General features: G+C 40.3%; 2 protein-coding genes across 9 annotated transcripts in view; one reads left to right on the forward strand and one right to left on the reverse strand.

Annotated features, from left to right (window-relative positions):
- The first annotated feature begins 449 nt into the window (after positions 1-449).
- HDDC2 (HD domain containing 2) lies at positions 450-9,734 on the forward strand. The gene is made up of 6 exons (XM_015623452.3): positions 450-767; positions 1,268-1,389; positions 2,283-2,385; positions 4,560-4,628; positions 8,279-8,417; positions 9,596-9,734. Exons 1-6 carry the CDS (start codon positions 711-713, stop codon positions 9,688-9,690), a joined length of 585 nt encoding a protein of 194 aa, XP_015478938.1. The 5' UTR covers positions 450-710; the 3' UTR covers positions 9,691-9,734.
- Positions 9,735-11,571: 1,837 nt separating this feature from the next.
- Positions 11,572-27,560, reverse strand: part of TPD52L1 (TPD52 like 1) — a 50,635-nt gene continuing 34,646 nt past the window's right edge. For 4 of the 8 annotated variants that reach the window (XM_033512815.1, XM_033512814.1, XM_033512812.1 and 1 more), the window contains 4 exons: positions 26,308-26,409; positions 19,877-19,891; positions 17,296-17,334; positions 11,572-13,375 (listed from right to left, as the gene is read on the reverse strand). In XM_033512815.1, the coding sequence (XP_033368706.1) occupies positions 13,000-13,375; positions 17,296-17,334; positions 19,877-19,891; positions 26,308-26,409 (532 nt within the window). In that variant the 3' untranslated portion in view covers positions 11,572-12,999. Of the gene's footprint in view, positions 13,376-15,608; positions 15,670-17,295; positions 17,335-19,876; positions 19,892-26,307; positions 26,410-27,560 lie in introns of all 8 variants that reach the window. The other 4 variants (XM_015621546.2, XM_015621547.2, XM_033512813.1 and 1 more) reach the window with 4 other exon arrangements.

Below are 27,560 nucleotides of genomic sequence, written 5' to 3' on the forward strand. Positions count from 1 at the left end.
CACAAACAAAAATAAAAATACTTTGCCATCTGTTGATAGCTGGCAAAACTGCAGATGTTCTTTCCTGAAACAGACTATTTCATCACCACATTTAAACCATTATCTGCTATTGCAGTTGGCAATAAAAAAAAGTAAAAAAAAAACAACGCAATGTATTTGGAAAATTCACCAATTGTGAGCTAAATCACCGTGTTATTTATTCAAGTTATAAAAGTGACGGATGTCCTTGTAGCAATATGCCGGGAGTCCACAGAATAATTTAAAACTCATCAGCAACCCTGGACTATCCACTCTTCTCTGAACAATAACATGAGTTTGCACTATTTCTTTCTAGGCACGGTAAAGCCCACCGGGATGCTCAGTTTTGACAGAGGTATGAGCTGTTCCTGCCTTCGAGGCTGCCTTTACCTCCTCCCTGCTGGACCACGGCGGAAGAGAGGACACGCCTTGCACCTTCCCTTCCCCACTCCACAGCGCTCATGGCCGTGGGCAGCCCAGCTTCCTTTGCTGCTTTCCTCATTGCAGCCACAGCCCGTGGCGTTCTTTTTTGTGGCTGATGAAGCCCGAGGAGCCAGAGCTTTGGGGACGCTGTTCCGCCCCCGCTGACACCTTTCCCCGGGCCCTGAGGCCGCATCCCCGGGGGCGCAGGGCGGGCACCGCCGCCCCCCGCCCTGGCGGGAGGAGGAGCCGGGGCCGAGGCCGTGCTGCTGATGGCGGGCGGCGGGGCTGGACTGCTGCCCTTCCTGCGGCTGCTGGGGCAGCTCAAGGTGGGCTCGGGCAAAGGACAAGGGCTAGGCACGGCGGGGCGGGGCGGGGCGGGCGCGGGGGCTGGGGCTGTGCCGGGCTCCCCCGGCAGTGCCCGGGCTGGCAGCGGGGCCGCGGCTGGCGGGGCCCGGCGTGAGCCGGAGCTTCCTCCCGCGTGGTGCCGGCGCAGCGGGCCCGGCGGGGACTCGTGGGTGCCGCCGCGTCCCGGCCCTTCGGCTGCGGCCGGGCTGGGATCCTGGCCGGGTACAGCCTTGGGGGCCGGCTGGGCCTTGGGGCAGGTGTTCGCTGCGAGCAGCAAAGCTCTCCGGAGCGTGGAGGCCATGGTGGGGCGGAATTTCTGCCGGCGTCTCTGAAACGAGGGCCTGCAAAACCAAGGGGTTTAACCTTTACAGTGCCATGGTCTGGTGGGTACGGTGATATCCATCCCCCTAGAGGTCGGACTCGACGATCTCTGCGGCCTTTTCCAACCTAACTGATTCTGTGATTGTGTGGCACGGCGCAGAGAGTACGGCGGACAGGATGGGTGTACAGGAACGTGGCAAACCCAGAGAGCGTCTCCGACCATATGTACAGGATGGCGATGATGGCTTTGGTGACTGAGGACAAAGGCCTTAAGAAGGACAGGTGAGACTGCCTCTGCTTATCACGACCGGATGTTAATGTTAACGGGAGGGCTGCAAACAAAATGCTAAAAGAAGCGTCCCAAGTAAGAGCTTTTAAATCACACTGAAGGAATTTGAAATCCTTGCCCCTTTTTTCTCTCTATCCTTTGGACTGGGTTCTGTTTACCTGCACAATTGAAAGGGGCTAAAACTTCATTGCTTAGCTGTGAGTGTTGAGGCAAGTCCTTGGTGCAGAGGCTCAAAGCTGGTCTTCTTTCAAGCAGTAAATAAGCAGGCTGAAGACCCTTGCTAAAAAACAATGTGAAGCAACAGACAGCCATGTCAGTGCTGTAGACCATGTGGATTCTGACAGGCTGAAGGAGCACTCTGCAGCAGTAAGGAACCATAGAAATCCTCTAGCATAGCAGACAAAGCTCTAGGAGCTGATATGAAGAATTCTTTGAGTATTCTGCTGCAGACTGGCAAAGCTACAGAGCTGTCAGTGACAGATTATGTACTGAATTAGGGAATGCTCCAATCAGATTACCTTCTACCTGTTGCAGGAATAACGTGAGGTGTATAATGTAGTTAATTATTAATTACTACAGCATCTCCAAAAGCCATGTATACAAAAGCTAAGTACATTACTTTTGAATATTATGTATTGGTACACTGCATATTTATACTTAAATCTATATTTACAAGCAGTAGGGACTAGAAATCAGGAATCAAAATCATGTCTAGGTGGAAAATACTCCCTGTAAAAAAGTAAAAAAAGTTACATAAAGTTTAAGAAAAGCTCCAGCCAACCTTTAGAGTATATAAAGGGGGTTAAATGCTGCAGTCTCTTAGTCTTTTGAATAAGTTTTCAATTTAAAATGCTGAAAAACTGATTATTCTGTCCCTCCTTGTCAGATGCATACGATTAGCTTTGGTTCATGATATGGCTGAATGCATCGTTGGAGATATTGCTCCTGCAGATAATATCCCGAAAGAGGAGAAACACAGAAGAGAAGAGGTATGAACATAAGGTGTGAAGCTACAGCTGCAGAGCATTCTGTGTGTTTTGATTTTCTGGAGGTGGTGAGGGAACACTCCAAGCAATATAATACTGTCATAGGCATTGGACAAACCTGACACAACCAAGTGGAGTTTTCAGTGATTTTTGTACCTGTAACATCACCAAGTACAAAGTTATGGAAGATCTTTGAAGTAATCTTCACCTCGGTCATTTCTTCCTGAATTAGTTGTAGTTTAGGTAGCCTGAATTAGTCATGTTCAGCAGCCTTGCCAAGAGGTGAAGAGCAGGGAGTAGATACACTGAGTAGGATGGATGACAGTTCATGTCAGACTGTGTGTGTGGTGCCAGATTGTGAGATTGACAGAGACTTCATTTAAACCTTTTCCACAGAACCTCAGATGCAGGTGTCTTTTTTGTTGTTGTTGTTGTGATTCTTTGATTGCAGCATGCATAGAGTCACTTTATTTTTGGCCTTGCACTTACCCAAACTGTTGGTTTGTTGTTTTTGGGTTGTGCCATTGTTTGAAGAAAATGTAAACCATTTCCGTAGCCACAGCTAGAGGGCAGTGTCATGCCTCAGGAACTCTTCAGAACCTTTTTTTGTTCAATGTAAGAACACACTAAGAAGTATATTGAAAAAAAGAAACACTAAAATTACGGTCAGTAAAGACAGTACTTCAAGAATGCCAAATGCACCCTAGTTCTTTAATTTTCACTTAGCAAAGGCCTTACTCCTAGAGTTTGTCATGGCCCCCCAGCCCCTAGTTTTAACCAGGTAAGCATAAAAGTAGGGAGAGAGATAATAATAACAGAAGTATTTGTTATACTCTTTAGAGAGCTTTAAAGCACTGAACATAAGAAACATGTTTTCTGGAAGCCTCTAAAGGTTGTTGTGCCCTGAGGATCAGCCTTCAACTTTGGTCTGGATAGAATTCTCATTTGACTTTAGTCAAGGAAAAAGTATTTTGATGCCTGGGTATGTTTAAGTTTTCTTAAGTGTTTTTAGCTCCTTCTGCTCCCATTTCAGTCAGTGAGGACTTTCTGTTGACTTTCTGTTGTGTGAAGGAGAGTAAAGCATTAAACATGGGACTACTCTGAAATACTTGGTTGTAAAAATAGACCATGGGTAGCCACTTCAAGAGGTGGCTTGAGGTGAGTTATCAATACTCTGCTTCCACTGCAGAGTTCTCCTTTTTAATGATTGCTCTAAAGCCAACATTGTTATGGCTCTGAAGTTGCTGCTTGTGCAGTAACTTTAACCAGTGAGTCTCACCAATAGTAAGGCAGCAGAAAATAAACCTGATTTAAAAAAGAAGTTTTGGGTTTTTTTGTGGAGGAGGTTGCTTATTGTTTGGAGTAGGGGTTTTTGCCAGTTAAGTAATTTTAGCCACCTAACCTTGAAATCTGATGAGTTCCAGAGCTGGAAGGAGGCAAGAAGGAATGAGACCTTGATGCTTCAGTGGTCACAAGCAATGGGGAACCACATTATGACACTATATCCTGTATTTGAAGTGGAGAAACAATCATGGCACAAAACCTTTATCTTGCCTATGATGTTGGCTGTTTCAGAAGAGCTCTTCATGTTTGCCCTACTGGGCAAACAGTAGAGATGGCACAGAAATGAGACTGATCAGCTGGGAGGACACAAAGAGTGTGCAGAACAATTTCTGGTGTCCCAGGTTCTGCCAGGAGCCTGCTCCAGTGCAGCCTCCTTTGGAATGGGCACATTCCCCTGCTTTGAATCCTCCATGGGCCCCAGGTGGATATCTGCTTCACCAGGGACCTCCAGGGGCTGAAGGTAGATCTCTGCTCCTCTGTAGGGCTGCAGGGGCACAGCTGCTTCACCATGATCTTCCTCACCAGCTGCAGGGGAATCTGCTCTGGCATCTGGAGCACCTCCTCCTCCTCCTTCACTAAGTTTTGTATCTGCAGAGTCCTTCCTCTCACTTCTCACTCCTCCCTCTGGGTGGAGTTGCACAGGGATTTCCCCTCTTAAATACCTTATTCCTTGGCCTTAGCTGTAGCCAAACCTTGCCATGTCAAAACAATACAGTAATATGCTGTGTAGTGGATGTTTCTGCTAGCTTGGTGACAACTAGATAATTCAGAAAATACATTGGTAAAAATGTTGTTCAGAAAATAGATAAATGGAAATGGCTTATTTTTTTCAGACAGCTATGCAACAACTGACCCAGCTGCTATCAGAGGACCTCGGAAAAGAAATCTATGAACTCTGGGACGTAAGTTTGCGTTCTTTTAATTCTATGTTAAAATTCAGGGTGACTCATTCCCTTCTTCCCATGTACCTGTGAAATTGTGCCATCTCTTACTTTGACCTCAAGAAAGTGAGATTTATTCGCTTAGAAGATAAAGCTTAACAGTATGAGTCAAGGTCATTTTAGGATCCTTTTGAAACAGAAACCCTGGACTTTGGTAAAATAACTATCTTTTACCCCTAGCCTCTCAGAGTTCCAGATGAACCTATCCAGGGCTTGGTTTGTACAGGTGAAGGAAGCATTTGTCCTGTACATCCAGACCTCTGGATATAAATCTGATTTTTTTATTACATTATCACTTTTGTTCATTTCTGGCCATTTAGGGTTTTTAATTCAGGAAAAAAAAACAAACAATGGTAGGTGATGGTGCCATGGATTATTTTCTTCTTTTTATGCAAGTAATTTCTGTGGCATTCATTTCTAATAATGTCCATTAGACCAAGATATTTAGCAGTAACTTAAAATGATTAAGTAAACTAAAGTTTAAACTTAAATCTGACAAAATACTATGCTTTTCTACAAACATTGGACATTTCTGGTCTTGGGTTTCTTAAAAGTTTGTATTGGAAAGTATCTTTTGTATTTGAAAGTGATGTAACCATTTTCATGTGAACCCATGCTGTTAATTGATAAGATCTTTTATACTTGCAAATGAGGGATGATTAGATTATTTCCAAACAATTCAAATTTATAATTACTGTGCTTTATCTCCTCCTGCCATATGGTCGCATGGGGGGAATTGTATCCTCAACCTCTCCTTCTGCATTCTGCATTTCTTGGATTCTATGACCTGAGTCTGTGTCTTATATTCACATTATACTCTACTTAGAGTGTATTTAAATTCCAGATATTTGCATCTGATTTCTGCCTTTTGCTACAACACCCTGTTTGTGGTTTTGCTTTAGGTTTAGGGTTATTTTTGTTCATTTTTTTTTTCCCTTGTTGTAGTTGTGTGGTTGAACAGGCAGTGGGAATGGGCTCTCAGAGCTGTATTTTAAGGTAAAGGGGGTAAATAAACCAACATCATCAGATATGGGAAATAATATGTGTATATTTTAGGGAGCACTAGTTCCTTCTCCCTTGAGAAACTGTTACAATTGAGGAAAATGAGGTTTTGATAGATAAGGTTTGTTCTCTATAATTGGGTCTTTTTCTTTGTTGGTCTCAGTCTTCTCCTGTGACACTGTAAGAGCTGGTTCAGTATGCTGAAAGCATGTTAGGTTTTCATCATTCTCGTTAACCATAATTTAATATTTGCACACTTTTGATAATTTGGTCTTTGTTTCTACCTTCAGGATTATTTATTGGCACTGTGTCTGCAATTCATTAGCATGACTGCAACCCACGTGGCAGAGAGGGTACCCTAAAAATCTACTATTCACATGTAGTCCCTCTAGTGTTAAGTGGAACAACTGGTTGCTCCTTAAGAAATAAAAAAGAGGGATAACTTGGTGTGCTGTGCTCTGTGCTGTGCTCTCAGCAAGCCAGAGATGTTTCCCTATGATTTTTTTTTTTTGAGTGAAGGTAATTATGGACCAGAGCTGAACAGTGTTGAGCAGGACAGGATCTCTCAACTCTCTTAGCAAGTCCTTCCTGCACTGCCCTGCCCTTGTCTCTGTCTCCCTTTGCCTTTCAGCTTTCCAAGGACTGCTGCTTTGGATGGTGGTGGTGGGTACTTGGTGAGTGTACTGTAGGGGAGAGAGGCAGCAGAAAGATGCCTCAGATATATTTTCACTTTATAACTTAATCCAAAATATGTTTGAAAAAACAGTAAAATAAATGAGTCAACACATTTCAGCTCTGTCCTGTGTTTTTATTCTCAAGTGCAAAAGCACGAGGATGATTTTTAAAAGATGGCCTGTGGTGTTGGAGAGACCAGTTAGTGTTTTTCCAAAGTACACTGTTATTTCAGAGTCTTAACCACCTGCGGGGAGGAAGCAGTAAGTGTTTGTTTCAGCACTGTGCACAGTTGCACACGTCATAGCTGATGTTTCTTGAGGGCAGTGTGAGCTGAGGTGTGAATAACATCTGGTGGGCTCTATAGCACAAGGAAGTTGGCAACAGGTTGATACTTCCACCTATTTGTTGGAGGTGGGACCAGCTTTTACAGGTGAACCTTTTCCTTTTCCTGAAGTTCTCTGTAATACTGCCAAGAGTTTGTTGTCTTTGAAGGATCCTCCCCTCTGCAAAATAGATTATAAGAAAATAAACTAGAAGTAAATAGATTTAAGAAAATAAGTAATACTTAAACAGTTTAAAAATGAGGCAAAGCTCAAGTTGAAAAGTAAAAAACAAGATAAAAACACTGAAATGAAATTTATTACTAAAATAATGATGAAGATGTCACTGAAAATTCAAAGTTCCATTGAAATCTAATAGTGGAATAGTAAGCCAATCAATCATGCCTATCAAAATCTGGGTTTCTGACTTCAAAGATAAAGTAATAAGCCTAAGAACAGACTCCTAATAGTATGCAAGACAAGGAAATGACTGTCACACTTATGTGAGCATCAGTGTGCTGGAATTACAAAGCCTGGATCTTGCTACTGCAAATGACACTCACACCACAGTTACTGTTTTAAGATGCAGAAAAGAATGCCAGATTCTGTGCTCAGTAGGCAGACCTCTTCCTGCACTCTGTGGAAATGCTATGATCCATAGGTTCTGTGGATCTGGCAGCACAGATGGGCCCAGTGTGTACTTTGGTGTGATTAATGGTGATGGGCATGATGAATAGGGTCAGACCTGCCAATAGTATCAAGGTAATGGTAACCTGCACAGAAGAAAACCCCTTTTTATGGGGTTGGTTTTGGAAGCCAGGAGAGTCAGGAAGATCTACTCATGAGACATCACAGACAATGCAGTAGATTTGGAAAAGAGAAAATGCAGTGCCAAACCTGTCTGCAGCCATCACTGGAAGCAAATGACAGAAAAATTGTTCAAGTTGTCTAGAAATGTGAATAACTCAAATACTGATGATGACTGTAGAGAGGAAAAAGATAGCAGAGAGATTAAAGGACTTAAATTCTGAAGGGGAGGAAACCCCTTAACCCCCTTCCTGTCTCCTAGGAGAGACATAAGGACATAAGCAGCTCAGACAGATTAGACCAAAAAGATTAGGCAGGAATGACAAGAGAAATATAAAGAACAACTCCATATAGAAACAGCAGGTGGTGAGAAAAGTGCAAAATAGGCCTTAAAAATAGGTGGTGATAGTGCATAGGCACACAGTCTGGTAATTCATAGCTTTAGGCAGGCCCAAAATGACCTTTATACAAAAAATACTGTTAAATCAAACCTATTGTTTAACTTGTATGTCATGCAGAGTTGCCTCCATATCATCCCTGATTCAGCCAAAACAATCGGTATGTTTAGAGTTAGATTATACAAAAGATTGTATTTTATGTCCCACTGCATTTATTACAAAATTGGCACATATTTCAAGTGTTTTGCTGACCACTGTGTGTTTGTAAAAACTAAGTGAAAGATGCAGTTGTGCTGAATATTTCTGGAGTGGCTTGTACTAAAGAAGAAAATTCTAGATATATAGAGAGATTTTAATGTTCTGTTTCAGAGTAGCAAAATTATTTTCTTATAACTGCAAATCTTTTCAGGAATACGAAAACCAGTCTACTGCAGAGGCCAAGTTTGTAAAGCAGTTGGATCAATGTGAGATGATCCTGCAAGCATTTGAGTACGAAGAGTTGGAAAACACACCTGGCAGGCTGCAGGATTTTTTTGATTCAACTGCTGGTATGATATTTGGGCTTTTCTTTTTATCTCTTTCATAAATGAAATATATAAATTGCCTTTTTATTCTGACAGACATTCAGAGAAAGTGAGAACTAGTTATTTTACTCCTTGCTCAAGTCCCCTAATATTTCTGGGGAAACTTAATGCAGTGTGAAAATACCTGACATTTATCTGTAGGTATTAAACCTGAATTTCATTAATGCTAAATTCCTTTTACATCACTTTTTACCTTAGAGAGATGCTCAGTTTTCATTGCACTTGCATGTGTGTAAGGATCTCCCTGAAACATCAGAGTCTTCATAAAGGAGTCTTCGGTGTTCAGTGATGCTCTGACAGCAGCTTGTTTGCATTCTGTCAATGTTTCTGGAACCAGTGAAGTAGAATTTGTTATCCCCAAGTGAGCTGAGTGACCTGCCTGAGGTTCCTGTGAGAACAACCTCAGTGAAATTACTAAGTTGCAGCTGTGATTGTTTTCATTCTATCCACTGCTTTTCATCCTTTGCAAAATCCACTGGTAGATGAAAGCAGAGATAGGTAAAATAATAATCTCTATCATTTTGGTGGGGTAGTTGAACACCAGAGGAGGACTGTAACTAACTCATCCTGTCCTGGGAAAAACACTAGGGATAGACAAACTCTAGGGATAAGAGGATCAGCAGTCACCAGAGTCCCTGACAAGGGACTTATTTATACTTTGATGACTCCCCAAGGAAATAATAATCTCTCTGGAAAATATAAGACTTTGATTAGTGAAGAATAAAAAAAGGACAGCATGAACGAAGCTCGTAATGCTTTATTTTCTAACTGACATCTTTGCTCCCCTACCAGAATTTAACAACTTAAATTGGGCTGGTGTCTGAGTAGAGCCTACAGCACATAGCCTAAATGCAGCTGTAATTGCAGTTGTTTCCTGTAGCACAGTACATAGTATCAGATTATTTTGGTCAGGGTGCATCCCTTTTTCAGCTCTTAAGTGTCTTAATAGAGCACAAAATACAAGCTTTTTGTGAAGAAGGGGTGTAACTACACTTACTCCATAGATGGATTGAACTGGGAGCATTCACTTTCTTAAAAGAATAATTTGACATTTATTCTGAGCCTAAAATGACATCTCTGCCTTTCACACATGGCAAAATGAGAGCATTTTTCATTAACCTTCCCTTTCTTTTGTTTTGCAGGGAAGTTTGTTCACCCAGAAATACTCCAGCTTGTATCTCTGATTAACACAGAAAGGAAAAAAAGAATAGCTACCACATCTCACCCGCCTTCCTGAGGTGTTCCTAAATGCTGTAGCCATAATAAATACTTTGATTTATATTCTGGTCATTTTTTTTCTTCTCTAACATCACTGATTCTGCTGGCAGATTTTTTTCCTGTGCATTCACTGCTGAGAATCCCAGGACCATTTAGAGAGGAGCAGGTGGTGTAGTTGCCTCCCAGATCAGAGGTTGTGTCAGGGAACAAAGATTTAGTATATTTGGGGTTTTCCTTCTTTTTAATTAGCCTCTGATTAATGCAGTCTTGGTTACAAATAGATTCCCGACTGGGAAGATTCAGGTACGTTTAAAAATTAGTTGATTGCAATCTAATCTGTTCATGTAATGCACTCTGTGGGGCTGGTGGTCTTGTTCTGTGAATTTCTAAAAATGTATGGATTGAAGTGCTTTCAAAATGGGTTAATATCCACTTGGTGCTACACAGAAACAAGACCAACGAGCATGTGTCTGTAGAAGCTCTTGACTGAGCCTAGAGATGAGATTTCTTTGGAATGCCTAAGCCTTAAGTGATGGTACATACAACTGGTAATCTCATTAATTACATTTTCTCAGTATCTTCTTTGTTCCATAAAGTTTTTTCCTTGTTCATGTCTTGTATCAGGGAATGGTGCCAGTATTTCCATAAAGTCTGTATTCCTGACTTGTCTTCCTCCCACACTAGCAGTCCTTCACAGGTAATTGATAATCACAGAATACCTGGGGTTGGATGGACCTTTGGAGTTTGTGCAATCTAATGCAGAAGCCTGTACAGCCATGTAAAGCCGGCTCCCTTCTTCAGGCTGTCACACGCTGGTACCAGTTCTGCCATAAATGAGTTTGTGGCAGAAGTAGACACTAATGTAGAAGTACAGAATGATTGTGAAGAAAAGCTGTCATGGTGGTAAATGCCATAATGAGGCCAGTGTCTGCAAGTGTCAGGCCCAACTGCTGAGTTTTGTGCAGCTAGAGATAAGGGCAGTGCCACGATTACCCGTTAATTAACTGATGATTACCAAATAAGCAAAATTTGCACCTGGAAAAATTACATGTCAGAGACCCGAAGTTCTCTGTCTTCTGCGTCATGTCAAATGCAGTAAAACTAAACTGAATTGTCATACCCTTTAAAGGTAGATAATGTATCTGAACACACGTTTTTAGGCACCGTGCTCAGGAAATGCTTTCTTTATGCAAACCTCGGGGATCTGACTGACACTCACAAAGCGTTCTGAGGCTGGTGACTTTCCTGGAGCACAAAGTGCTGTGTAGAGATGCTGGGAACTTCTTGCCTCAGTGGCTGGCACAGTGCACAAAATCTGCAGAGTGTATTGGTCTGGTTGAGAGGAGATACAAGATGCCTGCTCTGCTCAGGAACCCCCCAGGGCAGCAGTCATGCTCTGTGGCAGCCCTGGAAGAACAGGTTGCACTTTGCTGAGCTGCTGAGTGGTTCTTGGCAACAGCTTGTCATACTGCAGAGGGGGATGGAGCAGGGCCCACCGAGCTTTTGTCAGTGTTTTTATTCCACCTAGGTGCACACAAATTATAGTCTCCATCAGTTTGCATTGAATGCTGAGTGTGAAAGAGCTACAGATGCGTGGAAGGGCAGAACTGAGAACATTCCTGGCAAAGCAGAAAAGTGGCCTTGAAGAGATGTTTGGTAGAAACACACCCAGCACAAATTCTACCCTAAGCAGGAACAGTTCATTCCTGCAGCGCAGCAGGAGGCTTCTCCATTCTGCAGGGGATTGAGGGGACAGAGCCTGGAACCCCAATACAGTGATCATAGTGGTTTGAGTTGGAAGGGACCTTAAACATCATCTAGCTCAAATTCCCTTGCCAGTGGCAGGGACGCCTTCCACTAGGTTGCTCAGTACTACTGGTCAACAATGAAAACATCACAAAGGGTAAAAGAGTAAGAGAGAAATTTATTTTTAATAAGAATATCAAGAACTTCATTTACACAAACTAAGTTGTCAATATCTTCCATTTTTAATTAAATAAATTCACATTTATGCACAAAACCACATAAAATATGCTAGAAAATTGTCACAAGAATACTAGAAAAATGATTAGATTTGCTTCCATGCTAAAAATCACACTTAAGAGGCATGTGATATAAATGTCCAAAGTTAACTTATGTCCAGTAGAACATTACAAAAGGACTTTCAACTTCGTTAAAACTAACAAAAGCCACACAAGAAAAAACGAAAATCACTTAAAGCCACGTTTTCTCACAAAATTTTAAGCAGTCTGTAATGTCAAACTCGCTAACACTGATCTGAAGCTTTGGCCTATGCTCAAAAACTGCGTCCATTTTCAAAGTAGCCAGGCTCTTTTCCATCCTGTTTACTGTTGTGCCCACCTCACTGTGCGGTGAGCTGAGCGACGCAACATGCGGACTGACACGCTCACGACACAGCAAGATCGTGTCACAAATGTGCTGCTCTTTCCTTAGAAAACATTGAAAGAATGCAATTCAGAAAACATGCTGAATCAAAGCTGAGAGATGTCTGGCTCTTGGTGATTGAGCAGAGATAATGTGGTTGATGGAGTTACATCCTGGAGCGAAGCACAACAAAGTTTGACACCAAAAGTGAAGTTCTTACTCATCCTGTGCATTGTCAGGTAACAGGGTTTACACTAGCAGCTCTGAAGGCATGGGCTCTCTAACCTGTGGCACATCTGAAGCCAAATGTTGGGTTTGTATTCTTTCACTTAAGGCTGTATCTTGACAGAGGCTCATAAATGTATCTTCCCTTGGTTTTGAGGGGAAGATACAGAGGCAAAAATATTAGAGCTTCCCTCCACTCCACGTGATTTTCTAATTAATATCACTGCCAAGTCTTACCAAACCAAAGAGAGCAAGCAATGGTGCACATTTTGAAGCTGAAACTTTTCCAGCCAAAATGACCATCTGACATCAGCAGCTGTGATAGGTTGTTTCTGAATGAATAACCAGGTGTCTCCTTTGGCCCTCCTTAACTCTGCTGCCTAATGGGTGTAGGGCAATGCCAGACTGTACCACTGAAGGAGAAACAGCTTTTTGTGACAGTAAGTGATTTTAATTCTGTTAGGAAATAGATGATATACAGGCACTCCTGAGCAAAGGGCACCTGGTATGGATGGTAGACAGCTGGTGTATGGGCTACTGCTGGCAGTTGAATGCTTTGCACAGCTCTAGGTCCATCTGTCTGATGTGGCACTGAGAGGGAAGCCAGAAACCAGCAGATAGAAAAGAGTAAACCAAAATAAATAAGAAACAGAGGCTGGGAGATTGTTAGAGGGAAGTTACATGTAACTGAAAACTATTTAGTCACTTAACACATAATTTAGTGCATTATAGCCAATGACTTGCGTGTGGTTTTGATGATGTACAAAGTACCTACTGATAAAATGGCCCATCTAAAATAGAAATAAGGAGAGGAAACATTTCTCCAACACAAGGCCAGGACAGCAATTTTCCAAAGCTGACAAAACCTTGTTGCACAAATTGTGTGGTGAGAGAGGGCTGAAAAATCACTGTCTGGGCAAGTCTCTGAAGAGAGGCATGTGAAGCTCAGGAGGGCCTGCTGTTTAACACTGAAGCTCTTCTTCACTTTCAGGGAGTCGGGTGCCAGCAAGGGAGCTCTGAGCACTGGCATGGGCTGTGGAGCTGAGAACTTCTTCAAAACTGCCTCCTGTGTGGCTTGTCCCACCAACCTTGGTCTGAAATAAGGCAAACAGAGAACAGTAAGTTCCTCTGCTCACACTGAAGCAAATCCATTTCCTACCCACCCCATGGAGAGCAGGGAAATGTTCAGGCAGAGAATGCATAGGAATGGGCTTTTCCTTAGAACAACAGCTATAAAACCAGACAAATAAAGCAACTTCTTTACTCCACAATTTCCAAAAGAGGCTGCCATCATAAAATCTGACAGCAGCATGTCTCATATGCTTAAAGGAACCAGTTCCTAAGTAGATCCCAGATAGGATCCTAGACCCTAGCAGTAAACTCCATGTGGTTGTTAACCTGAGTAGCTCACACTGGTTTCACTGTTTTTTTCCAATTCTGTGCAGGCTGGGTAAGGGATGAATACTAAAATGAACTGGTTCATTTTCTGAGTGGCTCACATGCTAGCTATGACAACACAGATGCTCAGAAAATACATAAACCATAAACCAAACTGAGATTTTGGACAGCAGAAGGAATGCAGTAAGCCAAGGACAAACCCAGCAACCTGAATCCCATCAGGCACTTGCAGTGCCTAGTTATTGGTATATAAAGCAGCATTTTCATTGGGGAAGGCACAGAAGAGACACCAAAATACATTAATCAAACATATCCAATGTACATGCACATCTACTTCCAAGATGCTTCAGGTCACTGAATTTGTAATAAATATTAAAAATTAAAACCAGTAAGACTAAATATTTGGAAAAGGAGTTTCCTAACAAAGATAGGGCTGTATCTAAAGATTTGGAAATCATCAAGACTAAGTGACAAAGAAAAAAAGCTGTTGTGACTAGGTTGTCTTGGTAAGAGAACATTCTTTTGTGGCGTTGTTTGCTGATATGCCCGCTCCAAGTTGATTCAAGCCTGAAAATAGGACAAAACCTTTTATTCCATCCTAGAATTACAGCCAAACTCAAGCTGACATTTTTTCAACCTCTCAGCCACTGAATGCTTAGGAAGATTATTTTAATTAAATGAACTTTGTGTTCTAAGTTTCCAAAGGGTTAATCCTATGTAATCCTGTTTCTTTAGCTAGCACTAACTGCTAGCACAGCGTCTTACCTACCTTGAAAGTCCAATAAAACATTTAATTCATCAGAGAAAAGTTGAACAGAATGAGGCACCCTGGTCCTGTTTGATTTCGAGGGGAAAATGAACTTGTATACTCTCCCAAGAAAGTGTTTTACACTTTGCAACCCAAAGTCCAAGCTCCAAGAGCAAATAAAATTTAATTTGAAATTTGATTTGTAAATGTTATGAAATCTGAATATTGGTTTTGGCAAACTGCAGAACACTGTAGGATCACTGAAGATTTGTAGCTGACATGGGGGTTGGAAAGATGCTAAGACTACTGCTGTTCTTTTTTCAGGGGCCTCTGTGTAGTTCTCCACTTTTTGAGACAACAAAACCCTAGAATTGAAGGATAATTCCATGATTTCTCCCCCCATCCCCCGGTCTCCTAGTCTTCCTAATCTTGCAAGCCTTGGGACAGAGGCAGGAAAAAGGAGGAGCAATGCCGAGACATTCCCATTTGTCCACAGTCTACCCTGGTGGCACCTTAGATCCATGACTCCAGCTTCCCTTCCCCATTCACACGAGGAAAGTAAAGGAAGGAAGAAAGAAAGAAAACACAGAAAGAAAATATTTTGAGAAAATGTCAGTGCGTTTTCCCATAGACAATGGAGGTTTTCATGAGATGTGGAGGATTATTTCAGACTCAAAGCTTACTGTGTTGTCCTGCTTAATTACAGATTTCTTAAAGGATGATCTAAGAGCACTCTGAACACAACAGGCTGAGCTGGCATGACAAATACTCTCCTCTAGAACACCTTTGCTTAATCAACAAAATAAGATCAGGCTCCTCAAGCAGATCAATGTGAGAGGAAATGGTCTTCAGAGCTGTGCAGTTTGAATTACCTTTTTCTATTTTTGAATGACACATTGAGATGACTGGGACAGACACTCCTTACCACCACTATTTTTGGCATTTTGACTATTTTTGGCCACTTCCTTACTTTTGCAAGCATCAGAAATAATTTCTTAGCAACAAAGCAAAGGAAAACAATTTCTTTGCATATTGCCTTCATTTTCCGTTAGTGCTCTTGCACTACCATGAAATTCTTGATAGAACAACAAATTCAGTCAGTCTCCTGTACAAATATAGGGACAACTAAGCTGTCACACTTTAATACACACATACATGCAAACTCTGCCCCTAACCTTTACCTTAAGGCTTGTAACAGTGGTTTCAACCTTCTCCTCAAATGATTTAAAAGTTGGAGAATTCCTAGGAGAAAAGAAAAAGTTGAAGGGAGGAAAAAGAGTTGCCAACATCATGGGATAACTCCATAATTTGATCAGTTCTAACCAGGCAACACTGCCAGTAAAGCATGAAGGCTGGCAGGCAGCACAGGCCTATGAACACTCACTTTGCTCTGTCAGTCAAATCCAATTATAGTAATCGGATGAGTATTTTTTAGCTACAATTTTTCAAAAGCAGAACCTGCCTAGTAATTGAAACCAAATGATAACTGGCCTGCCTACTCTATGATACATTTGTCACGTTCTCAGAAGAACAACCAGACAATGCTGCCTGAAATGCTGCTTTTCTATGGCTTTATCCATTTGTATTGTTGCTGTAAAGAAATAAACATTTTTTTTTTAGCTGATGAGCAAGTCCATAACCTACATTTTTAAAAAGATGCCAAGTTTAATGTCCTTAGGCTGGGAAGGGGATTAGAACAACATGGGAAGTGGGTCCCAAATGCCTTTGAGGAATCCTGCCTTTCCACCCACCCCACCACCCCCTCCCCCTCTATGATGTTGTGACTTCTGCTTTCAAAGACAAAGGCTTTAGAGAAACTGTGTTCCTAAGGTGCCTCTCTGACTAAGCTAAGATTTTCTCTGTGTTCATTCAACACAAAGGAGACTTGGACAAATCTACAGTGGGTGAAGGGGACCTTCTTCTAGTTGTCTGCTTCTTGCTTGGCGCCTGAGAGCTCAATTACAGCATATGTTGTGCTTCATAATTAGTGAATACTCTGAAGCTCAGGCACTGTTGTCCAGCACACTTCCTGGTTCTGCAAATACATTTCTATCATATCCCTCATCAAGCTGAGTTAAAATTACCCAATTTTAAGGGAGGGCAAACACAAGCCAGTTGAAAAAATGATGCAAATTTTCATAGGGCAAGACAGGTCAAAAGGAGAGAGAAACTGACTTTTAGAATTTATATTTGATCTATAGGTCACACTGGTGAATTCTTGCCTTAAACTACCCACCTGCTGAAGTTGAATTAATGAGCATCCGTCATTTATGTTGTGAGTTTGTTTTTCATGCATGCTTGGCACAGAGTGGGAACAGTCATGTATTTAGAGGCCAAGGGAGTAAAAAGAAAGCTGGATACTAATTTTATTGAAAACAGTCAGAGCTTTACTTGAACAGACGTCAATATTTGGCTGCAGTCAAATAAAGCGTGATTATAGCCATTAAAATATGAAAGCACTCATGTAAAATCCCTCCATAGGAGCATGATCCAAAGCCTGTTGGAGTGGAAAGCATCTCTGACGTTAATGGGCTTTGGATGATGTTCTAGAGACAGCAAAACAACTGAATTTCAGATTCAGTAATACAAACCTGATAACAATCAGCTACCCAAATACATCTCAGAACTGCTTAATTTACTCAAAGGCTTGTACAAGAGATTAGGCAGTTAATACAATTAAAATGAAAAAAAAACAAACCCCACAGCTAGCCTGTCCTGTAGCCCTCATCTACATGAATAACCTTAATTGATTGAAGAGAGACTACTCATCCAACTAAAAACTGCAGGATCAGGATCAAAGTATGCAAATCCCCCCTCATTACTCTGTTGAACATCACCATATCAAATAGAATATGGGTAGCACATTACCTCATTGCAGGCATGCTTATGGAATGGCGAATAGAATAGCTGTGGGGTGAAAGAAAAACATAAGAAAAAAAAGCTGTAAAATCCGATTTCCAATATGATTATAATGTATTTTTTTAACTTAGCTGTAAGTGTACATATTCAAAAGTGCTGGTATTCTTCCCCTCCTGATGGCAAGGGCTTATCAAACTCCAGCTTACTCTCAGCACTAAAGATCTTACCACCACCTTCTCATGTCAACTGACCAGCAATGGGGTTCAAAAAATGATGCAAAACAGCTCCTGGCAAAATCCTTTTAAATGCTGCAGACCCTGGCTATCTGTAGATATGAGAGACACATGAGAGAGCCACCTCTGTGTCCCACAGTGACAGAGGACGAGCTCTGTGTTGGGCAGGAGGGATACACCCCAGGTTTGTGCACATCAGCAGAGCTGGGTCAGCTGACTCCCAGTCTCAAAAGGCTCCTGCACAAATGGTTACCCAAACAAGAGGTTTCCTCAACCAGACAGGCAGCACTCTCACTTACCCGCACCTCTCCAGGACATTTCACTTCCTCCTTCACTCCCTGACTTTACCAAACGTACAGAGCTATTTTCCACAGCTTTCGTCCAGCTCTCCTTGTGACACTTCCCTCCTCAGACTTCCCAGCAGCAGGAGTATTGGAAGGTTGTGAGCAGAGGATGGCGCCTCTGCATTACTCAAAGATCCCCACCTACTGCTGCACACCTTTAGCCCTGCAGATGCCACCCATGCTGACTGCTTGACTTACACGAGCCAAATTTTCCCACCTGAGACACCAACTCTGCTTTCACAGCACCACCTGTTCCCTGCTGCTGGGAAGCATCAAGCCTGGTCCAAATAAGAACTTTATTTGAAGCTTAAGAACTTTTCATAAGCACACTTAGATCTGAGCACTTTAAGTAAAGTGTGTGATGCAAGAGTGTGTCTTTTTCCAAAAATCCCTGCATTGCTAGTTCCAGTGTTGACTGACAGCTGCAGCCTGGTCTGACTGAGAACAGTGAGAGCTTTTCTGTAAGGATCACCAACACCTGGCTGCAAGCAAAGCATGATTATAGCATTAAAAAATGAAAGCTCTCATACAAACAACACACATGTTTGTTTTAAACTATACCAAATCAGAGCAGCACTGAGCTTATATACAGATTTGTTTTTCCCGATTGAAGATTCAGAAATGGGGGTGGAGAAGGGAGGGAAGAGCTATTTGGAAAGCAGGTGGAATAGTGAGATCTAATACAAACTGTTTGCTGTTGTATATATTTTAAGGCATCTGCTAACATCAGGCAGACAAGAACTGACAGCAGACAATACTAATGTTTCATGCTCAATTTTTCACATAATTTTTAAGACTTTGAAAGATTAGCCCAAACATTTCACAAGTGCATCAAATCTTTAAAAATCCTCATTAAATCAAGCAAGCATCCTTGCCATTTTAGTTTTGCAACCCACAACAAATAGGCAAAAATAGAGTTTGGAAGTATTTCAGCATAGACTGCTCCTCTTCTAAAAGCAAAACATTCCAAATATAAAGGTTTAAGTCAGAAGATTAAATTCACACAGCTGAGAGATGGCACATGGCAGACAATCCAAATATTAAGTGCTTATTTTTTTTTAGTTCATATTTCAATTTTTCTAAAGAGGTAAGAATGCAAGTTATAGAAACAGTGCAAAATCTTATAGTACAAGCCTGAAACATTAAGCTTTTTTTAAAGACATACATATCTGTGATAGTGACCATTGACAGAGATTCTTCTTGACAGAGGTTGGTAAATATTACATTTTAATTTCATGTCAGAGCCGAGTTAAGAAGGTCAATCTATCCTGTACTTTGAAGTTTACTCAGTGAAGTTAGAGTCCTTGTTAGGACAATTCAGCTGAATGGAAAAAATGCTCTTGAGCTTTTCAGTACTGAAGATACTACAGGGCCAGAGGGACTGGCAAGGTATTCAGGGCAGTTCAGCCTCTCTTCAGGGTGAACTGACATAAAGCCAGACTGCTTACACAGTCTTTGGGAACACAAAATTGTCCTTTAATTCATCATATGTTCAAGTGCTTTACAGAATCAATAAACTCAAACTCTAAATATGAAGAACACTTTCATCATCTTCAGAACTTGGAAATTTCCCCAGGACTCCCAAGACTTTTAAAGAATTATGACTAAGATACTTTCGCTCAATTGAAGAGGAGGTAATAAAATACTTCATATAATCTTTACAAAACTCAGCTGAATAGAATATTTACTGTTTGTTGCTCATGTTTGAACCTCTGACAGAAAGAATATGGTTGAGAGAATGGGATTATATGTAAGTAGGTTTTCCCAAGACAAATGTCTTTTGAATGCGTCCATTATTTGAATTTGAGACTAATCTACTAAAAGCAAACACTTAGTCCAATCCTTTTCTTATTACACTCACCATGCTGTAAAAATGAGGCATAGCAGTTTAAGTAGCATATGCTTTTTTTTTTATATAATGATGTGGAAAGGAAAGAGATTACTGCATTACAGTCCATAAAACAAATCCTGTCAAATACAGAGGCAGTATTCAAGGAGAGTAATGTGTCTTACCCAATTGAATGCGATCTGTGGTGGATGCACAAGGAAAGAAAAGCAAGAGTTAAAAGTATTAGGAAAAGGTAACAAAAATAGACATAAACATCTGTAGCACGTCAAAATGCCCAAGGAGAAAAATAAAATAATTTGCATTCAAATCTAGATGCTGGAATTCACAGTAGAATGTGGATCAGTTCAGATCCCTCCGAAGCAAAAATTTTCACAGTCCTTCACTATGCAGTCACCTATTCTGTATGCATTGAAAAACAGAAGTTTTGTGTACTAAATTTTGTGTTCTCTTCATTAGAACTGATTTAAACAATGCCAACTGGTTTCTCTCCTCATAGCCTCCCTTAGTGTCATTAAAGAGAAAGTATAGGCTTGCTTAATGCATATATCATGTACCCCCTCTGAATTTATTAGTAATCTCTGAGTTAAAACAGGCTATGGAAAAAATAAGGAGTTTTTAATTCCTTAAACAACATTTTCTAAAATACTTGTTCTTTGTTGAAAACAATACTTGAAACACTTCAACACTGTGTTCAACCTCAGAGGAACTTAATTAAGAGGAACTGAGAGAGACACACTGATATACAATATTCAAAGGATGTCATTAATGTTCCAAAGTTGAGAAATGATGAGGCAGACAAGCCTCTCCTTCATCTGTGTTACTACTGTAGTCTTTAATTACAGACCACTTCAAGGGAACACCTGCCTCATGCAGTGAGCCAGAGAGGTGGTGCACACTTAATGAACATCTCTTCAAATACTTATTTTTCACATCCCCTCTCAATGTGTGGTGTGATGCATTATTTACTGCACACTGTTCATACTTTGCTCCAAAGAAAAGCATAGATTTCTTCAGTTGTTTTACAAGGTTATACACATCATCATGTATACTGGTGCTTCTTCAGAATACATTTCTGCTTAGACCCGTTTAATACTGTTGCCCTCCTTGTACTACCTGCTGGCTCCCAGTAACAGCCACCCCCTTCTCCATGGCAATACAGATACTTGCACAGATATAGGATAAGGAAATCTCTGTTACTACAGAACTCTAGCAACCAGCAGAAATTAAGGGAAAAATGTCAAAGGAAGTGAGAGAAAACAACTTCCTCACCCATCAGCAAAAATGCTTATGAAATTATGTTCTGAAGCAAGGTAGTATTTCTATTTCCTTTATAGGGGTATCAAAAGACAGAAAGGTTTGAGAATGGTAGTTTCAGGCATGACAGCTACAGCATTTGGGGGAATTTAGATCTGACAGCAGTTTTAAGTGCCTGGAACATCCCTACACCACAGAAATCCTAAAAGGATTACCACGTCACCACAAACAACCTCAAAATAAAGCAACAATAAAGGCACAGCAAAAATCAACTCCCAAAGTGGTAATGCAGATTAATCAGACCTGAACCTTCACCAAAATATTTTGATCCCACCTGCTTCTAAAAGCTTTAAATGACAGAGATTTCATAGCCTTCAGAAATAACCCCTCTTTGGCTGCACTTGTGAGCCATGAGGCTAGACTTGCTAGCCCTTCTCTGCAGAGCTGCCTGGTCAGTCCTCCCCATCTCTGCTTTTGAATTTTTTTCCCATTTGTCAATAAAGCACATTACTCTTTCCTGTACTGAATTTTATTTTATCATTTAAAATAATGTAGATTTCTAATCCTGGTGCCTAAAATGCTTGCATGCCCTGATGCTGCAGTCATATGGGAATTCTAAGTGATGCCATCCTGGCACCTTCATCTAACCCAGCAATGAAAATGCTGATGAATAACATATTCAGGACAGATTCCTGCAAAGTCTTACATAATGGTCAGCTACTGAGACTTATTCTTTGGATACAATTTTCAATTTCCTATGCTCTCTTCCTGCCAAAGCAATAGCACCTAAGCTGTATTTCTCCAGTTCTGCAAAAACAGTACAGACAGCCTTATCAAAGTCAAGCTCTATCACATCTCCTACCTTCCATCTATCCTCTATGACAGGTGCTGTCAGTTCAAGATAATTGCTCTTGACAAACCCTTTTATGTTTTTGCCATCATGCTATCTTCTAGATGCTTAGAAAATAACAGGTTAATGCATTCCTCCAGTATCTGCTTTGTAATTCCCAGAACTTCTCTTGTCCCTCTGGAGAGGAATTAACTTTGCTGTCCTCCATCCCTCCGGTGCCTCCTCTACCTTCTGTGCTGATCTCTGACTGCCACAGTCATGCCCCCAGGCTGTCCCTCCCTGCAGTCTTTTGTGTCTTTCCACATGTGCCTTCCAACTGCTGGCAGGAATGAGGCATTATATTCCCTTCATTCATCTTGAGAGCTGGCTCATCCCAGGCACTGGATTTGAAAGGGGTCTGTGTGATCATATAATTAAGGAAAATGCACCAGACAGCTGAATGAAGGAGTTATACAAAATGTAACTGCTGACATCCTAATTTGCATGCATGCCTTTGTTAGCTTAATCTTTAAATACGTTTACTTGAGTAGTAGCAATGTATGTGGTAGTGTGCATATAGCAGTGTAGTGTTAAGTAGTTTACCTTTTCTTCCTTTCCTCTTTTTTTTTTTTTTTTTTTAAGGCAACTCAAAATCCAGAAAGTCTCTCACTTGGTATCACAATTTGTTTCTAAAAGAGTCATCAGCAGGGATGTAACATAGATCCATACAGACAACTGCAAAGTAGCCCAGCAGTATAGCATGAAAATATTCAAACTTTAGCAGAAAGCAAAGGAGAAAGGGATAAAGAGCCTCAGCTCTATCACATCTGTGCTCTTCTTAGCAAGAGCCATGTTAAAATGTATGGGCAATCTCTAATACTGAGAGATCTGAACCTCAGATCAATGCCCTGTGAGTGACCTGCGACTACCTCCTTCCTCTTAACCTTTCACAACAGAGAAATATTAAAAGAGACAATGTGAGCTGGAGGTGGAGGAGTAAAAAAAAATCTTGATGGAATATAATTAATCACAAGACCTATTAATGAAGGATCTATTATCTTCGCTATATTGCTAGTGTCTGCTTTGTATCCTAAAGCAGAAATATCTGTACACTGGTTTTATATGCATTTCTTGTATTCCTAGAAACACAATATTAAATAGGATGCATTATGACTGTAAAGAGACTTTACAAGTATTATTATTAATACAAAGTTCAGAAAATGTAAAACGCTAGTGATTATTCATGCACAAAATGAATTAGAGTTGCAACACTGGGAAGATGGGGTGGGGATGAAAGAGAAGCACAGCAGCTGCATGAAAAGCACTTGCTCCCCAAAGGGTGGCATCTGTTCTTTCAGACAATCAGAATTTTGTCATTTTTCTTATAGATTTTATCTTCTTGAATGCTAACATAGGAAAATAGCACATTTGGGGGAGTCTATCTGGCCTGTTGTTGTTATATGATATTTTCATAATATTTTTAGAGCTAAAACAAGATGAAAATTAAGGCCCAACAACTTCAGAACAGAAATACATGTTTCACGTGGTGCTCTATACAGTTGACATAGCAGGCAACATAGAAAACAGAATTTTGTTTCATAAAGAAGGCAGGTTTCAGTATTTATTCAGTCTGTCTACAAACCCTTTCAAAATCACCATCACCATAGGCAGGGAGTAAGGCTGCTGAACATACTGGGAATTATGATGACATCTGGATTTTAGAAATCAGTTTCAAGTGTCTGCTCTGAGTGAAAGCAGAACAGGGATTTGCATCTGGATGTCATTGGTGACTATCAGCCTTAATGCCTAACCAAGAGAATTAAGCTAGAGTCTGATGTTTGTTTAAAATGGCATTATGGGAGGGGGTGGTGATAATCCATACACTAGATCACTGAAATAAAATTATTTGGGTTAGCAAAAAAAGCCAACAATGACACAGAAAATTCCTGCCTCTTTAAAGGTTACACCCCCAAACAGAAGTGGGGTTGGAAAGAGAAGGGGTAAGATTTTTAATAATCAGTTTATTTAAATGATAAGGTTTGTAACATGACCCCACACAAAACTACACCTGGCCAAGCTGAGCCAAGAATCTAGGCCAGCTTTGCTGCTGAGGGAAGCATCCTGACCATCACTCCACATTTATGTGCAGCAGATGCAGAAGGTCCAAGTCACACCTCTCTCTCTATAACTATGGGAACTAGACCACTAGCTGCTCCATCATCAGGAGTCAAGAAAACTCAGTCCTAACTGAGAACTTAACTGAAAACAGCAAGTATTCACAGAAAAAGGCAGCAATGGTAGCTCATATTTTCAGGTTCAAGGGAATGATTTCAATCAAAGAAAGCTACTAGAAATCTGCTTTTTGATTAATCAAAATGCTTTTGGACTCAGCCTCTGCTTTCAGCCCTTGTCTAAAGGGCTAATGGGATAAACACCTCCCATCTGCCATGTCAGAAGCATGACTGCCATGGGCATGAGGGCTGATACTGATAGGTAAGACAAAAACATTTGGTAACAGTGATTAATTAAGGGAAATATTAAAGGATGAACATGATATATTTCAATGAAGACATTTCTGCCTTTGCAGTTAATCTCACACCATGTGCAAAGCAGAAGTATTAGGACCTGAGAAATCCTGAATTGCTAAGTCATACTTCCCTCTATAATCCAGAGCCAGCTCAAGGTATTCACACAGAAAGCCTTTGGTCACTGCTGTAGAATCTAAAGCTTGGAAACAGCAACAGATCTGTTTCCTGAGCTGTGGGCTTGTCTTTTACAAGAAGAAATGTCAAAAAAACCCATAAAATGAAACAGGGAATATGTTGGTGCCACATGCATTACACACATCTTATACATTTCTCAAAAATACAGACTACAACTATAAATGCAGGGAAGGCAGAAAGAATTAACAAAGGTAACAAAAAGGCTTGTGAAAGTGACTCATCCAACTGGAGTCTGGAAAGAGGGAACTGAAGTGAAATACAATAATTCACAAGAAATAATGAGTGAAATGAAGATCAGAAGAAGAACAAACTCACTGGTTTTCATAATGGAAGAGCCAGAAGGCACCAAAGGAAAGACCAAGGAGACTCCAAATAGGGAATGAATGAATGAACAAATAAACCACAGACTTTACCACATAAATTTATATTCATCTGGGGAGACATGAGGTGTTATGAATTTCAAAAGCTCATATAAACTAAAATAAATTCTAAATAATGATAAATTCACGAAGAAAAACCCTCAAGAAACTTTTAAAGGAAGGCTCAAATTTATGCTTTAGAAAGTTTTCAGCTCTTAGATTTCTGAATACTAAAAAAATATACTAAGAAAATATAATTGCATGCCTGCTTATTCTTCTATCCTTTGATAGGCATATACTACTCATGAATGTTTAACTGTATCAAGTCAAATAATCTTAGTTATGTTCATACCCTGGTTGCAAGTCACTGACTAAATGTCCATTTTAAACGGCAGTGTGGAAAAAGACACTGTAAAGCAGATGATAGAGTAACGAAGATTTAAATTTTTCAGTTTCTAGAAAAACATTAGTGCTTCTATAGAGGATTTATTAAGCTGTAAGTAATAGGTAGGTGTTAAGGGGCTAATAAAGATTTAAGATCCAGAATAAAAATAAAAAGAGGGGAAAAAAAGTTTTAGCTGCCATGAACTAAGCTCCAGTCATTTATAGCACACACAGAGCTTAGGATATGGTTACATCATACATTGCAAAATAAGAAAAAAGAGAGTACATACCAATGGGATAATATGCACTATTAATAAATGAGACCCTAATTCTCCAGGTCAAACATTATACTGTAGTTATCCATGTCCATTTATTTTATCACAAAAAATCCTTCAAAAACTCAAGAAATTCCTACTACCCAATGAAAACTGAAATAATGGTTTACAGTACACAATTTCAGCTCTCATATTGAGGAACCTTAAGACCAACTCCTCAAAAAATACGTCAGCACATAAAGCCTGACACTGAAGTTGCCTTTAAGTGACAGTTCTACTGACCTCAGCTCCTGTTGCTTCCATCATATCTATTTTTATACAACTGCAGAACAAAACTTTGCAGTACGTCTTGAAAAAAAAAAGATTAAAAATAGCCTGAAATATTTTTTATCACAAGCAGTTTTTAGGTATGTTTCTTTTCTTCAGATGATATTTTTCTCCAGCATGCACTATGAATAAAATTGGGTTAATAAAGATCTAACAGCATTTTTTTGTTCCATTTTACTTATACATTTCCCTGAGTGTGCAAAGTTATCACAAAAGGATTTTTCACTCTATTTTTTTTAAAAAAAAAACCAAGACCCATATAAAAATTTACCTTTGGTCATCATTATGCCTTCTTTCCAGTTAAAAACATGAATGTTATTAAAAACTGTAACTACAAACTACTTGAACCTTTAAAACATTAATGTAGAAGGAAAAGACGAGCTGACAAGTGATTTATACATTTAGTCCTCTAGGTGAGACCAGAGAAGCAGCAGATGCCAATACCTCATATCTCCAAACTTCTTGCTGATAGCTGTTCCTACATTGCTGATAGCTGCTGTTGCTTTTTGCCCCGCATGGCTCAGGGTCTCGTGTGTTTTCTTGTAACTGGAAACAAAAAATAGAACAGAAATAGTGACAAGTATTAAAAAAGGGAGACTAGAACTGCTGAAACTAATTTCCATCAAAATCCAATCTACTAAAATGTTAAGAAACATAGTAACTCAACATAGTAACATAGTAGCACAAAAAACAAACATGGGTGAGGACGCCCATTTCTGCACAGCTTCGCAAGTGCGGGGTTCTCCAGAGCAATCCCTCACTTAGCAATCCTCCCCTTCCCCTTTGCTCATAACAACCCCCAGATGGGCCAGCACACACTAGTTAAAAGCAGAATGCAGTGATTTGTTGAATACCTGTTTGATACAACTTCTGTTTACAGAAAATCATTTTTACATCAAGTAAATATTCTTCCAGCAGACACTGACCTCCTGGCAAAATCTACTGTCTGAAGCACAGAAAAGAATCAGGACAAATACAACTCTGCTCTTTCAAGCATATACATATTAGTTACATTTAACAGATTCACTTCAAAATGATTCTATGATATTTAAAATAGAAAAAAAAACATCAAATCTCTTTCCATATGCCACAATTTTCCTTTTTTCCCCCACTTTTAAAAATTTCTTTAAAGGAAGAAGGTTTGGGGAAGGACAGAGAAAGAAAGATGAAGAAAGCCAGTGAATGCATATTCTTAGCACTGAATTATTTTAAAAGATGTCCCTAATTTCACTTATAGCATGCAGATTCAAACACAGAATCATCTTAATTTACTGACCCAGAATACATACTCTGACCCATACAGACCCTTCAATACAGGTAACTTGCATTCTCAGAGTAATCAATAAGCTTTTCTGCACAGATGATGTTCTGCTGACTCAACTAATTCTGAGCATGTCAGAGGCTTCCTTCTGAGTAAATGATCTGATACTCCCAGTGACGCAGACAAGCTCAGAATTAGAAGTACTGACCTAGTAACAAAAGGAGAGCACACTATAATCAGTCTTCTATCCTGTAGTGTGTGTTGGCAGGCAAGAAGAAATGATGATGAAAAATTCAGAAATAAAACTCCACTGGTTCTCATTCTCCTTTGAACAAAAACTATAGGATCGCAAGCATGTACCAAAATACACTGGCAAAAGATTACCCTACTGCCTAAGTCCTTATAACAGGGTATTTTCTCCTAATTATTATGTATG

The sequence above is a fragment of the Parus major genome, chromosome 3 (genome assembly GCF_001522545.3).
Source record: "Parus major isolate Abel chromosome 3, Parus_major1.1, whole genome shotgun sequence".
NCBI lineage: Eukaryota > Metazoa > Chordata > Aves > Passeriformes > Paridae > Parus > Parus major.

Excerpts from the sequence above, each read along its gene's own strand:
- HDDC2 (XM_015623452.3), top strand. The coding sequence starts at position 711 with ATGGCGGGCGGCGGGGCTGGACTGCTGCCCTTCCTGCGGCTGCTGGGG. Across the intron at positions 768-1,267 it reads GGCTGCTGGGGCAGCTCAAG|AGAGTACGGCGGACAGGATG; the intron begins GTGGGCTCGGGC and ends GGCACGGCGCAG. Across the intron at positions 8,418-9,595 it reads TTTTTTTGATTCAACTGCTG|GGAAGTTTGTTCACCCAGAA; the intron begins GTATGATATTTG and ends TTTGTTTTGCAG.